Here is a 16525-nt window from a genome sequence, read left to right as displayed (position 1 = left end):
CAGAACTGAGCAGCACTGCACTGTGTGGTTCCTGAGGCTAAAAGTCTGTGGAAATAGATAGACTGTCACATCTCTGTCCTGAAATGACTCTTCAGTTTGAACTGCCAAGTGTTGCTTCAGCTGCAAGGCTCTCAAGCACTGTGTCATCAGGAATTGTCTTTCAAAAAAACCATAATAAAAAGTAAACCTATATTATTATTGATTTTGACACCCTCCCCTGGGATTCCACAACTATAAATTTTTTTTTTGAGGAAATGCTCCATCTTTTTTCCATGAGGGATTTGTGGATCTGAACTGGTGGCCTTTTTATTAACAGTCCAACATTTAACACTCTACATCACCAGGATGCCTTTCTTGCAATAAAGTAAGGCTACATAAGAACTGAATACACTTGTTCTGACTCACCTGCAAATTCAACTTAAAGACACATTTAGGAACAGATCTTGTTCATAATTCAGGTGCTAGTGTCCTGGTATCTTGGTACATGATACACTCAGGACATCTTTAATGAGATATGGGCAGTAAGGGATTTTCATGTTCTTGGAATAGCTGCCCTACATCTGAGGTTTCCCTGGAGGCTGAAATGAAGAATGCAATTCCTTTAATAGCTTTGGGTCACCTCACAACACTTATGTGTTACTTATTGTAGTGTGTCGGAAGTGGAGTCTTGCTGGTTGGGAAATAACAGCTCTTAGACAAGCCACAAGCAATTCTGCTTTAGGAGGCTCCAACACATTTGAGTATTTATGGCAGGTGATACAGGGCCAGCACAAAATAGAATTTTCCCTTTGCACATCCCTCTAAAATTCTCAACACACACAAAACCTCAAAGGAGTAAAATAAAAAAATGTATATGTATATATGTCTTAACGTAAAGTTAGAATATAGAGTTGCACAGTAAATAAGGACGACAGAAGAATTGATGTCTTTGAGACATAGTGTTGGAAAAGAGCACTGAATATCCCACTGACTGCAAAAAGAAAAAAACAAGCATCTATGTCTTGGAGAAATTGTAGCCAGAGTGCTCCTTGGAAGCAAGAATGAAGAAGCTTTATCTGACATACTTTGGGCATATTGTTGGGGGGGGCAAGTCCTTGGAAAGGGATATCACGCTTGGAACGGTGGAGAGTTAGCAAATGAGGAAGATCCTCAACAAGATGGATTGATACAGAAAATACAGCAATAGGCTCAGGTATGTCAGGTGATGAGAATGGCATAGGGTACCTCAGGGTTCAGGTCCATTGTTCATAGGACACCTAATAACAACAGCATGTGGCAGAGTATTAGAATGTGCTCTGGTAGCCTAGTTCATGAGAGCTTACACTGCTAACCCAAAGACTGTCTGTTTGGTGGATCAAATCCATCAGTGACTCTAGTAGAACAATAGGCAATCTCCTCCCGTGAAATTTACAGCCTCTGAAACTTGCTGGCCAACTATGAGTCAGAGTTGAAGGAAATAATTTTTTTGTACTCCTTCTTGGTGGTTTATTGTGTTATTATTGTGTACAGTCAGGTAGAAATTGACCCATAGCTGACCCTCCAGCAGGTTTTCCAGACGAAGTAAATTGCAGGGGAGGAGTTTGCCCACTCTTTTCTCACAGTGCAGCTGGTGGATCCGAAAGGCCTTTGGGATTGCTGCACAGCTTTTTATCACTAGGTTGCCAAAGCTCCCTTCTTGGTGACAGACACATAAATAACACATTTAGTGATTTCTTATAGTTTATATATCTTTAAATTATTTATCATTTAATATCTTCAAATTGTTTTTAAAATTATTTTAAAAATAAGAAGAAATAGTTGAATTTATTTTTCATGATTCGAATGTGTAATATACCAAGTTTGAATCTTAGGAAAATTGGAAGTCATCTAAAATGAACTAGAATGTGTATAGATCAATATTTAAGTATGGTGAACTAACTGGACTAATACTGACTATATCTGAATCTGAAATGATCAACTATGCTGGAAATGACGACTAAGAAGGAATGACACTGCTTTCATCATCAAAATAATATTTTAAGATTGATCAAAAATTTAAGGATATAATGATAGAAGTGCATCTATAAAGAAGGCTAGTTAATATTACTCTTATTAAAATTTAAGCAACATCTCCTAATGTCAAAGATTAAGAAATTGACAATTCTTCCCAACTTCTGCAGTCAGAAATTGAGTATGCAACCAAGATCAATCAATATGGGTCTGTTCTGACTCGATGGCACACAGCAAGAAGTGATTGGAATGCAAAAATTGGAAACAGAGAAGGCTTGGTGGCTGGAAAACAGTTTGGTGATAGAACTGATGAAATGATGCTGGATATTACATGAGAAAACGGTGACAGAACAAGGAGTTAGTCATTGCTAATTCCTCTTTTTAAAATAATAAAAAGTGACTATCCACGTGAACATTCAACTCAAAGGGACCTCATGCTACAGACTGAAACTACTGAAGGTTTTTAGATCTACGATTGTCACCAGAGCAGATCACCGGATCGCTCTTCTTTGGAGCCACTGGGTGGGTTCAAACCGCTAACTTTCTGGTTAGTTGCTGAGCACTTATCTCCTGTGCCTGCAGGGTTCCTTTTAGTTTTGGATGGTAGGAAATGGATCATGAATCATGTGCAGTTTATGGAATTGTTCTCCTTTGATTATGATGGACTTAAAACCCCTTAGGCAATCTTCTGCTTTTTTTGACTTTCAGGGTAAACGATGTATGCTTCTTGATTTTGGTGGTGTCCAAAGTCATCTTGTCCCTGCCCACCTTTCTGGAAGCGATGTGTCATTGGCAATGTGAGATGACCCCTCCCTCTCTCCAAGCCTCTTTTGTGACCCTGAATCTTTCCCTGCTTTGCTTCCAGGTGTGGAAAGATGCTGCCACTCAGATTTTCTTCTCTTTATCTGCTGCCTGGGGAGGTCTGATCACTCTCTCTTCTTACAATAAATTCCACAACAACTGTTACAGGTAGGTGGAGGGACTTCCAAGTCCAAGGGCAAGTAGGGTCTGGGGGCAGAAGGGTAGATGGAAAATAGGTGAGGGAGAGTCAGAGAATTGCCTTCAGCAAAGGAGAAGCTCTTTGGTGCCCTAGTCTATAGGGAGTTGAGCTGCTGACCCAAGACTCTACTAGAAGTGAGGCTGTGGAATAAAGAGCGAGTGGCTGCGAAGCTGGATGTCTGGATTAAAATCCTGACCCCCCATTAACTAGATCGTTATCTTCATCTTTCTGGGTCTTGTTTCCTCACCAGTAAACAGAGATGGAATGAAGTGGATGGTTTACTGAGCACTTACTTTGTGTGAGGTTCTGTGCTGTGCAGCCATCATCTCATTCTGTCCTCACAACAACCTGTGAGGAAGGGAGGTCACTGTCAGTATTTATCCAGATCAGAGGAGAAGTAAGTAACCTGTTCAAGGTCATACAACCAACGGGAAGGAGAAACAGGATTCCGATGTAGCCCTGAGGCTCCACCTAGCTGTGCTCTTTTCTTCCAGTCTGAGGATGACTGGGTTGGGGAAACCAGGGTCCTATTTTCAGAGAGTGAAAGTGGTGACACCTCCCCCCCCTTCTCCCTGCTTGTCCTCCACAACTCTGTAGCCCAGCCCCAGGAGATTTCTTAACTTGGGGGCTTTTCTTTGCCCTACCTCCTTCCCTTCTTTCACTAAAACTTCCTGTCTGGGTCCCTCCCTCTATTCAAATCCATACTCCATCAATCCTTGTTCTGTAGGACAGATTTATTCCTGCTCCTGATGTCTATGGCTCATGGAGCCAGCGATTTGCCATAAGACACTGGAATCAGGTAGCAAGGCAGATCTTTTTTAGTTTCTTCCTACTTTATAGATCAGTCTAAGGGAGTCTACGTTCAGGATTAATTGTTTCTTTTGAGTAAGGGAAAACAAAGCCCAGCCCACACTGAGTGCACGTTTAGAAATGGCTCTCTGCTTCACTGTGCTTACTTGTACACACACACACACACACACACACACACACACACACACGGGGAGAGAGAGAAAGAGAAGCACGTGTTCATGTGCTCTTCCCCTAGTCCACTCCCACTCACAAATCACATCTGATGGTAATCTCTGATCCTTTCCCTCCAGGGACACCCTAATTGTAACCTGCACCAACAGTGCCACGAGCATCTTTGCTGGCTTCGTCATCTTCTCTGTGATTGGCTTCATGGCCAATGAACGCAAAGTCAACATTGAAAATGTGGCGGACCAAGGTACGTACAGTTGTCACCCTGATGTTGGAGGGCAGGTTCCAGGCTCGCTTCATAAGCTTCTGATTTGTACTGACTTGAGGATGCTGGTTTTCTGGAACAGTTTGGAGGGTAAGGGTGATCATGTCCCCCTTTTCAGAGGGACCCACATAGGCTCAAGTGGAAAGTGTACTGTTAGGCTGGAAGTAGCTGGTCCCTGACTAGTCCTTCATTCCCTCTTCTTTTCTCATTCTTAATTTGTTTCCCAACCGATTGTCCTTGAGTTGATTCCAGCCCATAGTGACTTTCTAGAGCAGAGCAGAATTGCCCCCTAGGGTTTCCAAGGCTGTCTTTTGTGGATGTAGATTGTCACTTCTTTCTCTCATGGACTATCTGATGGGTTTGAACTACAGACCTTTCCATTATCAGCTGAAGGAGTCTAACCACTGCATCATCAGGGCTTTTAACTCAGCTCCAACCCTAGTAAATGTGGTCTGTATCTCCTGGGTGCAGGTAGAGGACTCCTTAGGTAAGCCAGTGCCCTCAAGCTGATGTAGGTGCAGCCCAGCATGCTGGCATTTCTTGTAGAGGGCCGTGGGGAGATGGAGCACTCATGCTTAATCAGAGTTCTGACTTCAGAGATGCCTTTTCCTTACAAAGCACTTTCCTGGTTGTTGAATGTGCTCAGTGACTTCTGCTTGGTTAGTGAAGCAAACCTGCAATTTCCCCCCAGTGGGTGGAAAGGTGAAAGGGTGCTGATGGGAGGGATGTGGAATAAATGTTTATTCTCCAGCCAAAAGGATTGCTATATTCTTGCTAATGTTTGTATGATACTTTTAAGTTTATAGAGAGAGCTTTCATTTTTCTCTTTCACTCCATACTTCTTGCACAGCGTTTTGCAGAGTCAGTGTTTAACATCTTTATTTAACTCTTTATCACCCTCAGCCTTATCATACAAAACACTTGGGTTTTGGTAAGTGGAGAAATAAGTAACTGCTACCGGAGACAACTGAGTCCCGGGGTGGCACAAAGAGTCAAACACCCAAATATTAAGCCAAAAGTTGTCAGTTTGAACCTAACTAGAGGCAGAAGAGAAATCTGGTTATCTGTTTCCAAAAGGTCACAGCTTTGAAAATCCGGTGGAGCACAGTTGTATCCATTTTGCACATCTGGGGTCTCCATACGTTGGAACTGATTGGAGGATAACTCATTTCTTGTTATCCTGATCACACTCTCTAATCAGACATCCATGGGATGCCTCTGTGTTTCTGTACTGTGCCAGGTGCGGTGGGCACGTTCCCATCGATCATCCAGGGGATATTCTTGGGAGATGGCTCTGTGCAGATAGCTTTCAAGGAGATCACATTTTTCAGATAATAGCTCAGAGCTAAGCTCAGGAGAGAACTCAACCCTAGAAATGTCACCCTTTGGTGGACTACCTGATCTCTTCTGGCTCCCCAGGGATAATTAATTACTGCCTCAGTGCACTGAGCGTACACTGGGGGCTTCAAAGAGTTAAAGAGCCAGCTTGTTTCAGGGGTGTAATTATCCCTCCCTAAAGAGCGGCTTAAGCCCAGAGGGAGGTTGGTTCTGCAGCAATGCCCTGAGCTGCAGGCAAGGCGTGAGGAGTGGGGGTGAGGAGTGAGGGCCTGCCTGGAAGGCGTTGTCTGCAGGGGTGCGTGTCCACCCCCCGCTGTCCTGTAACCTCATTTCCTCCCAGCAGAGGAGCTGGCACAGGTTGGTTTTGCCCCACTTTCTAGCAGATCTGAGGCATTTTGCTAGGTTTGTGACATTGCTGAGCTCAGTGCGAGCGGCAGCTGAACTGCCAGAGATGTGAACCGTTCTGGGCTCATCCTGCCCCAGGAAAGGGATTTGGGGCACATGTCATCGGAGTTCAAATAGGATTTTTTCCTGTATATAGAACACAGTCCATGTTATCCTCTAATTCACACCTTTCCCAGCGTGCATAGCTTTCTCCCCACTTCCTCTGATTTTCACAAGAAAGAGCACGTCTCATGCAGGCTCCAACCTGCTGTGCTAAAACTTGGTAATTTCTCATTGTTTCTTGCCAGGGACAGACAGCCCCACTCTCCACAGGATAGAGGACTTGCCTATGAGGCCCTCCTCTCAGGAAATGACAGACAATCTCAGAAAAGTGGACATTCACAAACACGGCCAGCCCCCATCCAGCTCCCTATCACCTCCCTCTCAACCCTTTTACCTGACGTTCAGGTGGAGTATCCTCAGAGAACGCAGGCTTTCATTGGTCATAGGCGCTTCAGCACAGTGCCCACTCACTGTGTGCTCGGGGCTTGGCTATATTTGATTGATACTGACTCCTCATTGAGTCTTTGTGACTGTCTTGGATAAAGGAAGAGACCCCTGAAGATGCAATAGTTAAGAGCTAAAGGGTTGTTGGTTTGAATCCACTGACTGGTCTATGGGAGAAGAGACCTGACAATGTTTTCTCATATAGGTCACAGCCTAGGAAACCCTGTGTGGCAGAGATGCTTCTCTCACATGGGGTTGCTGTGAATGGGAACCAGCTTTTTGGTGTGTGTAACAATAGCAAAAACAACAGGACAAAGGAAGCCCTCCAAGTTGCTGACATGCACAGCCATGTCCACCATGGATAACCCTCCTGACTCCTAATATATCGGTGTCACAGCAACATGAAAGCCATCATGGTATGACAAACTGACAGATGGGTGGGGGATAGATAGAGACTGTTATTATTATTTCTTCATAGAGGGCCTGCGGATGGCACTTTCAGATTAAAAGGGAGACTAAGAAGCAAGGTTTGACAACCTCCTTCCTAAAATTAACCAACGAAAACTCTATAGATCCCAACAGAATATTGCCCGATAGAGAGTTCTGGAAGATGAGTTCTTTAGGCTGGAAAAGACCACAGCAATGATGGGTTTAAACATACCAACGATTGTGACTATGATAGGAGACTAGGCAACGCTTCCTTCTTTTGTCCATGGAGTAAAATCACAGTCAATTCAAAGGCAACTAACAGAAATATGTTTATTGAGTTCATACTATATCCAGCCTTTTTCCTAAGCCCTTTACTTATATCAGTGCATTTAATTTTTACAGAAATGCTACCAGGGTAGGAGCTATTATTAGGTATATGTTCTAGAGGAAAGAAAGGACTTTCCAAAGGTCCCACGGTTAGTATGAGCTAAATTCAGTGTTTCAAGCTTTGGTGTTCAGCCTGCACAGCAGCCGTTGTGTACACTGCCTCCTCATGTGAGATAATTGATGCTTTTGAGTTGTGTTGGAGAAGAGTGCTGATATCTCATGGATTGTCAAGAGAGCAAACAAACCTGTCTTGGAGAAAGGGCAGCTGGAGTGTTGCTTGGAGGCAAAGATGGTAAAGCTTTGTCTCACAAATTTTGGACATGTTGTTAGAACGAGCTATTCCTTGGAAAGGGACATCATGCTTGCAAAGGTGGAGTCTCAGCGAAGGAGAGGAAGGCCCTCCGGAGATGAATTGACGTGGTGCCCACAGCAATGGACTCAAATGTGCTGAGGATGATGAGGATGGTGCAGGGCAGGACAGAGTTCAGCTCTGTCGCTGAGTCATATTCAAGTCAGTGGCACCCAACAACCAAAAAAGTGCGAGAGGAGAGATAGCACCTGACTTATCACGTGGCCCATACATTTGTATGGGGATAATTCTACTCTGACTTTTTTTTTTCTTTTTCAGAGCATGTATTTCATTAAAGTTTATACTAATATATTCTCATATTGAAAAGGTATTTTAACAGAACTTTCCTTTTGATATTTGTATCATCTGATAACAGAGATATACATTTGAAAAATCTCCACTGAACAAAAAATTTTCTTTTCTTACAGGTGGACATTGAAGTGGACCTAATTCGGTTTTCTTTTAAAAAAAAAATCAAAGACAAAAGTAGATTAAAAGCTAATTAATATATATTTAACTACTGGTCCCCTGTGCCATTTCCTGTTTTCTGTTGTTTTGATGCAGGTTCCTCTCTTCCGGTTTCTTCTCTTGCTCTTTTCACTGTACCAGCTGCACCATTTTCCTCACATTCATCATCACTACCAAATTTTGTTTTCTTGCCCTGAAACTGTACTTTTCCTTTAGTAGAACCAGTCTGGGCGACTTTATTTCCCTTTCCTTTTCCTTTAAATTTGCGACCTTTTGACTTCCATTTGTTCAAGGATTCTTGCTGATCTTCCATGATTTTTTTAATGCTCCCTTTTCCACTTCTCCTTCCAATACTTCCCATATCACTTCTTTGTTCCTTAGTTGCAGATTACCATTATTTGCATCTTTGGCTTTATCCAGTACTTCATTAGCTTTTTCTTGAAACAGAATTACTCCCTCTTTTGCTCCTCTGACAAAGTCTATCCATTTTATTTCTCCATGATTTGAGAAAAGGATGTGCAAATCTTCTCTACAGGTTTGATCATCTAAGTCACCCGAAAATTTCAGCAAGCAGCCAATCTTTTCTTTTAGAGATTTCAACTCAGCATCTTCTGCTAACTTCTGTTTTTGTTCTTGCTCCTGCTTAGCTCTTAATTTAGCTTCCATTTTATTTTGTTTTCTTTCTTCATACTTTTTTGTAAAGTAATCTTCCTTTAAAAGTATTAATAGGTCTATGTCTTTATACTTCTGGCCAGGGGTTTCTGCAAACTTCTTAGCACATTCAGTGCTGTCAAACACAACAAATACTGATCCCTTAAATGTTCTGTGCACTGTTTTTCTCAACTGAATACTTAGTACTTGACCTTTGTCTTCCAACCATTCTTTTATGTCATCAAGTGTTGTATCAGTTGGGAAGCCTTTAATATAAACAGATCTGTTTTTTACATCATTTTTATACTCATCAATCACTTCAGGGAGGGGTTTGCTTGGAGATCTTCTGATTTTAGTTTTATCTTCACTTATTTCCATGAGTTCTACTTTTGATTTCTTCAATGCCTCTACTATTACATTAAAGTCTGTTGTTAGATGATTTAATCTGTTGAATTTTATCATTATCTCCAAAGGTACCCATCCTTCATCTAGTTTGATCTGTTCCTTTAAAAATTTGTCCCGTGGTAAGTTAAAGTCACCAAAATAATACTCAATCTGATGACAGATTTTGGCCTCCAGCTCAGCCATTTTTTTCATTATCACCATTTTCTGCCATTGTGGCACTCTGAAAATGTCCTTGATGGGTCTAGTCCTGGAGAAGCGCTACCCAGGATACTGGTAACAGGACTTCGCAATTCCTAAACGCTGCCGGAAGCCTAACGCACTCAAAGGTGGGGAAGAAGGCGCCGTCCCGGCAGGCCCTGCCTACTCTGACTTTTGAGGAAAACATACACACACATTTTCTCTCTCTCTCTCACTCTCAAAAACTAAATTACAACACCATATAAAAATGAAGACTTGTCTCCCCGGCTGCCTTAGATAAATGGTTTGCTGTGCTGCAACTTGAGAATTTATGTCTTTACCGAGGTACTTCAGAGAGACAGAACAGAAACAGAACCAGGTCGAATATTTTGAAATAATTTCCGCTCTTGAAAAAGTGGTAAAACCCAAAGGACAGACTGCTATTAACTAAGCAGCGAAGGGGCTTGGTAGTGGCCATTTCAAGACCTTCTTGTTGGTCTCTCGGGCCCCACTGCCATGAAAGCCTTGAATTGGCTTCCTCATCTGCATTCGAGACCTATTCTGAGCTGTAACTTAATATAGACTTTTCTTTTATGGTTCACACAGGGAGCCTTCAGGGGCAATTTCTATGGTCTGGTCAGTAGATGCATACAGCTCTGCTGTCTTATGCACACCAGGCTTTATGCTTTGAATAGCTTGAGGCCTGTGGCAACATGAAGAACTAATTACCTGATAAATTCCATTTTTAAAAAAGCACAGTTATAGAAACTCCAGGTGCTGCAGTTTCTAGTGTCCAGATGTGCACTGGCCGTGGCTCACGCCTGCACTGCACTAACTTGTCCTTGCCCAATATCCTTTCCATTCCTCGAGCCCTTACAAGGAAATTCACAACTGCTGAGTCTTTAGCCATCTTTAGTTACAATAATCTTCCTGGTGAGGTCATAAGACAGGCCAGAACCACTGACAGAGCCTTAAGATAGCAGAGAAGACCACTGCTCCGACATCTACCTGAGACCAGAAGGGAAAACGTGATTTCAGGGACTGTAGTGCAGCTTTTTTTGCCACGTGTCCACCTGAGCTCCCTCAAAATGCAATTTCAGAGCTCATGATGAAAGCTAGTATTCTGTGAGTGCTGCTGATGTGCTGTGTTTCACACTGTGAGAAATGTCACTGTTATTCCCATTTTACATATGGGCAAAACTGAGGCTGGCAGAAATGAAATCACTTGTCTAGGGCTGCACTCCTGGTAAGTCAGGGGGTCAAGAGTTGGACTCATATCTGTTGGACTCATACAGCCTGAAATATCTTAACCACCAGACCCTGTGATTCACAAGCCCTCTATTCATATTAATGAGAGTGGACTGATAGTGGTATTTTTATCAGGCCTAGACTTTGGTGACACTAGATTGCCTTTTATAGAGTAAGAATTTAAAAGCAATGGATAAATAGGTAACACAAATGGTTATCAAATTGGCTGCTAATTGAAAGGTTAGAGGTTTAAGACCACCCACAGGCAACTCAGATGAAAGGCCTAATGATCTACTTCTGAAAGATCAACCATTGACAATCTTACAGAGCTCAGTTCTGCATGACAGTTGGGTCACCAGGAATTGGAGTCAACTCAGCAGGAACTGGCTTAGCTCTTTGGACTTAGATAGATAGATGTTTTTGGTGAGAAGCTTTTCCCAGAAGAGTGAAGTGAAAGGGTAGTTCAAGCAGAGAAATGGAAAGAAATGATACTCTATGACTGTTTTTATTCTTTGTTGCTTTCAATTCCATTTATTTATTTAGTTCCGTTCCATTAATTTTGTGTGTGAGAATAGACACAGCAAAGCGCACACCATTTGCACCTGTGTTACCACTGTGAGCAGGGTTTCTCCACCTCAGCACCATTGAAGCTTACTGCACACAGTTTCCGGCTGTGGGAGACTGTCCTGTGCACTGGGAGCTATTTAGCAGCATGTCTGGCCTCTCCCCACTAGATGTCAGTAAGAACCCCATCCCAGCTGTGAGGATGAAACATGTCACCTCTGGCTGAGATGCACTGCTCTGCCGCAATGCGCACAGTAAAGATAGGTTTCACAGCACACGGAGAAACCCATTGTCATAGGACACAGCCTAGACTCAAGTTGTGGTGCTGGAGAAGAGTCATGAACGTACCATGAACTGCCAAGAAAACAAATAGGTCTGTCTTGGAGAGGGTAAAACCAAGTTTCTCCTTAGAGGCTAGAATTTTGAAGCTCCATCTCACATACTTTGGGCACATGGCCAAGAGAGACTGGTCCTTGGAGAAGGATACCACTTTTGGAAGGATTGAGGGACAGTTCAGGAGAGGAAGACCCTGATCAGATGGGTTGATAACAGTAACTGGGGCAACGGGAGTTGGTGTGTTGGAATTACTGAGACTGGCTCAGGACAGGGAAGGGTTCGGAGCTACTCTATGTTGGGTCACTATAGGTTGCAGATGACTTCATGGCACATAAGAACAACATACTATATTGGTTGTTTTATTTAAGCCTCTTGTTTAGAGTCAATAAGCCCTCAGGGAGGGCCTTTGTATTAAAAAGTCAGTTGTTATATTTTGGAGGAACATTCTTCTAAGTGGTACAGCACTCTTCTGTCAGTGTGCTGTACTAAGATAACCTGGGGTTGCTGTGATGCTGAACACTTACCATTGGGGTGTCAAATGCCATAGGAGTTACCCATGGAGGACAGTGTTTGGTGGTGCTCCCAGTTTAAGACAGATTTGGAAGCAGGAGTGGCATCCACTTCCTAAACAATATGCCTCTGGAAACTCTGTGAACTTTGAGAAACAATATTTATAGAAAGGCTTCAGGCCTTTTGTTCATAGAGTCACTATGAGTCATGCTCGACTCGATGGCAATCAACAACAGCAGCCTAGCCTCAGGCAGGAAGAATTGACTCTGAGTCTCTAGCTTTGGCACAGTTTGGAGCCTCTCTTCTGAGTTTGGGTAAGGAGTTGAGCTGCTAACTCAAAGATAAGTGGTTCAAATCCACCAGCTACTCTGTGTAGAACGAAGGGCATTCTCTTGCACAGTCCCTGAAAACCCAATGGAGGTTCAGCTGTGAGTTGGTTCCAACCTGATGGCAATGAGTTGAGAGCTTCCCTAGCTCAGGAAGTAAACAGAGATGTGCAAAAAGGATAGCAAACAGTTGGAAGCAGCATGTAAAAAGTAGTAACTGAGGAACTCAGTGAAGAGAAGGCTCTGAGGGCTTCCTGGCAGAGGACACCTTGAGCTGTACTATCAATATTCATCTCTGTCTTGTTCCTTGCAGGACCAGGCATTGCTTTTGTGGTTTACCCAGAAGCCTTAACCAGGCTGCCCCTCTCTCCATTCTGGGCCATCATCTTCTTCCTGATGCTCCTCACTCTTGGACTTGACACTATGGTAAGCCCCCTCCTCAGGAAGCCTGCCCTGCCCCAGGCTCCTTCTGAAGAACTCCTCTCCTAGGTCTTGTGCCCAGACTGGGCAGAGGGATAGGATCAGGCGCCTTGACATTTTCCTGAGTGAAGGAGGAAGGGTGATGTTCCTTCTTGTCCAGGGCGGCTCAGGGTAACCCAGGAGTCTTTACATTTCTTGAGGGCTAGTTTTTGTATTTGTAGATGACTCATGTGCACTGTTAAGGTGTTAAAGAGTAATGATATCAGCTTAGAGACCAAGATGCATCTGACTCAAGCTTTGGTCTTTTCAGTTACTTGTTACGCATCTGAAAGTTGGACAATGATTAATAATACATCTTGGAGAAAGTGAAGCCAGGGTACACTCCTTGGAGGTAAAGATGGTGAAGCTTCATCTCACATATTTTAGACATTTTGTTAGCAGGGGCCAATCTTTGGAGAAGGACATCATACTTGGAAAGGTAGAAGGTCGTCTAAAAGATAGGAAGACCCTCAATGAGATGGACTGACACAGTGATTTTAACAACAGGCTCAAATATATCAGAGATGAAGGGGATAGTTCAGGAGAGAGCACAGCACAGACCCACTCTTCATGGAGCAGCTGTGAGTCATGGTAGACTCGAGGGCAACTCACAACAATAACAACAACATATGATGATACAAAGGAACCCTCCCCTCTTCCTCCTCCTTGTCAAATTCTAGCCTGTGTACTACTTCCTGCCTTGGTATAATTTTGCCAAAGCAAATTTGGTGGGGGCTGGATAAAAGAATGATATGAAACTGACAGACATCAGGGAAATTGTTTAGAGTCGAGACACTACCAATCAGGCTGGCAGGTGCTGGGATTTCAGTAGTTGGGTGTAAAGGAGGGCTTTTCTTCAAATAGAAGATCAAATGAGAGTTAAACTGGAGGAGAGAAATTTACATCTCATGAATACAAAGTGGAACTTAACATGTCCTGCTGGATGAGCACCAGGGAAGGCTGTCTAAGACATAGTTTCTAAAGACTTACATCCTGCTTTTTCCCCTTGCTGCTTGGGTATGGCACCCCAGAAAAGGCCTTTACACTCATCTAGGGAATGGACTCCACAAGCCAGACTTCATACAAATGCAGCTTTCCCTGAGGTGGAACACAGGCTCTGGGAAACTTTGGGGTTGCCTGGCTGGTCTTAGAGCCCCTTTCCTGGCATCTTTGCAGTTTGCCACCATTGAGACCATTGTGACCTCCATCTCGGACGAGTTCCCCAAGTACCTGCGCACGCACAAGCCGGTCTTCACTCTGGGCTGCTGCATTTGCTTCTTCATCATGGGTTTTCCCATGATCACTCAGGTAAGCTGCCTGCCGGGCACAGTGGGGTGAGGGTGGCTGGATGTCCATCCTTTCACTCTTAGATCTCATCCCATGATGGTCAAATTAGTTCTCACTCCCAGCAACCCTTCCTTGGGTTTCAGAAGTGATCAATATGAAGACAGACTGTTCATCTTTCTCTTCAGAGTGGCTGGTGGGTTTGAACTGCTGGGTTTTTGGTTGACAGCCCCACACCTTACACAGTGCATCAGCAGGACTCAGTTTACACCTCGCAGCCATAGCCAAATCACTGCCATTGCTGTGTAGATGACACTGGGTCATCAGAGATACTGACCGCCGAGGAAAATATGTTGTCTTGGCTACTCGTGATGTTCCTAGCATTTTATAATTGAGACGTAGCCTTCTCGAGCCAACGAGACAGGTGTGTCCTACTTTAAGACGATGGAACACAGACAAATTCACATTTACCAACTAGATACAGTTTCAGGTGATTGCTTTTCACAAACAAGGGTCTATGGCTAGTCTGGTTTCCTCGTAAACCTCAGAGCCTCATGAGTAAAAAGCACATCGATGTGAGGTGGTAGGAAGATCAAGCGGGTGCCATCCTTTCAGCTATTTTCATATACACATCTTCAAATGTTGCTTTTCTGTGCTTGTTCGGCTGATTAGCTCCATGTTTCCACTGACTGCTCGGCTCACAAGGTGAATCTTCCAATTTACAACCTGGACCAGGGTGAGGTCAGCTGCTGCTGAAGGGATGGGAGAGCCCTGGCCTCTTGTTTGCACCTGACTCTCTTCTTTGGTAACTTCATGGGTAGGGAGTTGTGCTGCCATGTCTGAAGTAGACAGTTCAAATCCACTAGCTGCTCCTTGGGAGAAAGATGGGCAGTCTCCTCACAAGTGATTTACAGCCTCTGAAAACCTGGCGGAGCGTCAGCCAGGAGTCGATTCTGACTCAACAGCAGTGCACAACAGGCCTTCCATGGGAAGGATTGGCTGGTATCAGTTGGAGGAGATAGTGCAGCTCCAGCCCATTAGAATGTTGTTTGTGTCTTTTTTCCCCCTTCAGGGTGGAATTTACATGTTTCAGCTTGTGGACACGTATGCCGCCTCCTACGCCCTCGTCATCATCGCCATTTTTGAGCTCGTGGGGATCTCCTACGTCTATGGTAAGGGCAACACCACACCCACTGCTAGGGTAGAATGCCATTGACAATCGGGCTTTCCGTCTACCATAAGACAATGAAAAGGAAAGGATTTAATTGCAGCCATTTAGGAAACAAAGAGTTGCCTTAGGACCACTGTGATCCAGGTGTGGAGAACACAGGGCAGCTGATGGTGAAGCTCAGAAACTTCTGTATCCCAGGACCAGGCGTTGCCCGGTCATGTGATCCGGCATGCCAACAGTTAATGCTGGTGGATGGGGCCAGGTGGGGGCTGCCTCGCAGGTGTGGATACTTTTCCTGGTCTTGCTAGCTCAGTTCCCTGTAATTTGAGCTAGGTGGTCGTCCAGGGTTACTGCAGCAAAAATAGGGTTAGCACGTTAAGATGGGCCTCCCAGGGATGCTGTAGTGAGAACAGAGACCAGCTGGCTCACTGGGTTTTAGGAAATGTCTCTAGCCCCGTGGAAGCCTAGATGTATCTATCTTAATCTCAGTTTATCCTAGGGACAAAATTCCAGTTCCCCAATAGTTTAGCCCTTCTTGTAATCACCATAGCAACCAGTGTTCTATAATCAATGGGGCTGTTATTGAGAACAGCAGTATTAGCGAGCTTGCAGGCTCCGTCTTTGTTCCGAATTTGGAGGTGCTCACCGATGGAGGGTACACTGGGTCATCTTCTAGGTTCCTGAGTCGGGTACTGCTGCCCTCTTTGTACTTGGTTTGCTCAGAGACTTACTTCCTCCTGGGCAGTATAAAGGGTTCATGAACTTCACTGGTAACTGTGAGGGTGGAGGTTCAAGTCCATCCAGACATCCCTTGGAAGAAAAGCCTGGTGATTTCCTTCCGAAAGAAAAATAGAAAAATCAGTCTTTGAAAAATCCTATGGAACACAATTTTACTATGACACACGTGGGGTCACCACGAGTGGAGACTGATTCAGTGACAACTGGTTTTTACATAAATAAGACCTCAATGACAAACATCCAAAAAGGAAAAATGCCAGCTTAGGGTATCTAGATGCACTTCAGAAGCAAAAAGAGAGTCTCAAGTTCACAGTAAATACAGGGTGTCACTAAGGACATAGGACATGAGTGAAAGGCAGATGTACTCTCTGGACCCCAAAGGAAGGGGGCTTCAGGCTAGAGGGGTCTGCAGAGCCCTGTCCTTTAGCTGGGCACTCAGCAGACTCATCCTAACCACCAGGCATCCTTGATAGAAACATTTTGCTTTTAATATAACTGTGAGTCTCATACTTAAAAGTTGTTCAATAGCATCTAGTTTCCCTGAAAGTTTCACTAAACTTGA

General features: G+C 43.9%; 1 protein-coding gene and 1 pseudogene across 1 annotated transcript in view; one reads left to right on the top strand and one right to left on the bottom strand.

The window, feature by feature from the left end:
* SLC6A5 (solute carrier family 6 (neurotransmitter transporter), member 5) overlaps nucleotides 1–16525 on the top strand; it is a 70243-nt gene that overhangs the window by 38170 nt on the left and 15548 nt on the right. The window contains exons 9-13 of the mRNA XM_006892010.1: nucleotides 2855–2958; nucleotides 4090–4214; nucleotides 12625–12737; nucleotides 13947–14078; nucleotides 15127–15226. Of these exons, the coding sequence (XP_006892072.1) occupies nucleotides 2855–2958; nucleotides 4090–4214; nucleotides 12625–12737; nucleotides 13947–14078; nucleotides 15127–15226 (574 nt within the window). The remainder of the gene's footprint in view (nucleotides 1–2854; nucleotides 2959–4089; nucleotides 4215–12624; nucleotides 12738–13946; nucleotides 14079–15126; nucleotides 15227–16525) is intronic.
* On the bottom strand, nucleotides 8144–9361 carry LOC102861357 (annotated as a pseudogene).

This window comes from Elephantulus edwardii, unplaced genomic scaffold (genome assembly GCF_000299155.1).
Source record: "Elephantulus edwardii isolate Elephantulus edwardi_28Jun2011 unplaced genomic scaffold, EleEdw1.0 scaffold00109, whole genome shotgun sequence".
Lineage (NCBI taxonomy): Eukaryota > Metazoa > Chordata > Mammalia > Macroscelidea > Macroscelididae > Elephantulus > Elephantulus edwardii.
Note: the sequence above shows the minus strand (reverse complement) of the source record. Positions and strands in the feature narration are given on the sequence as shown.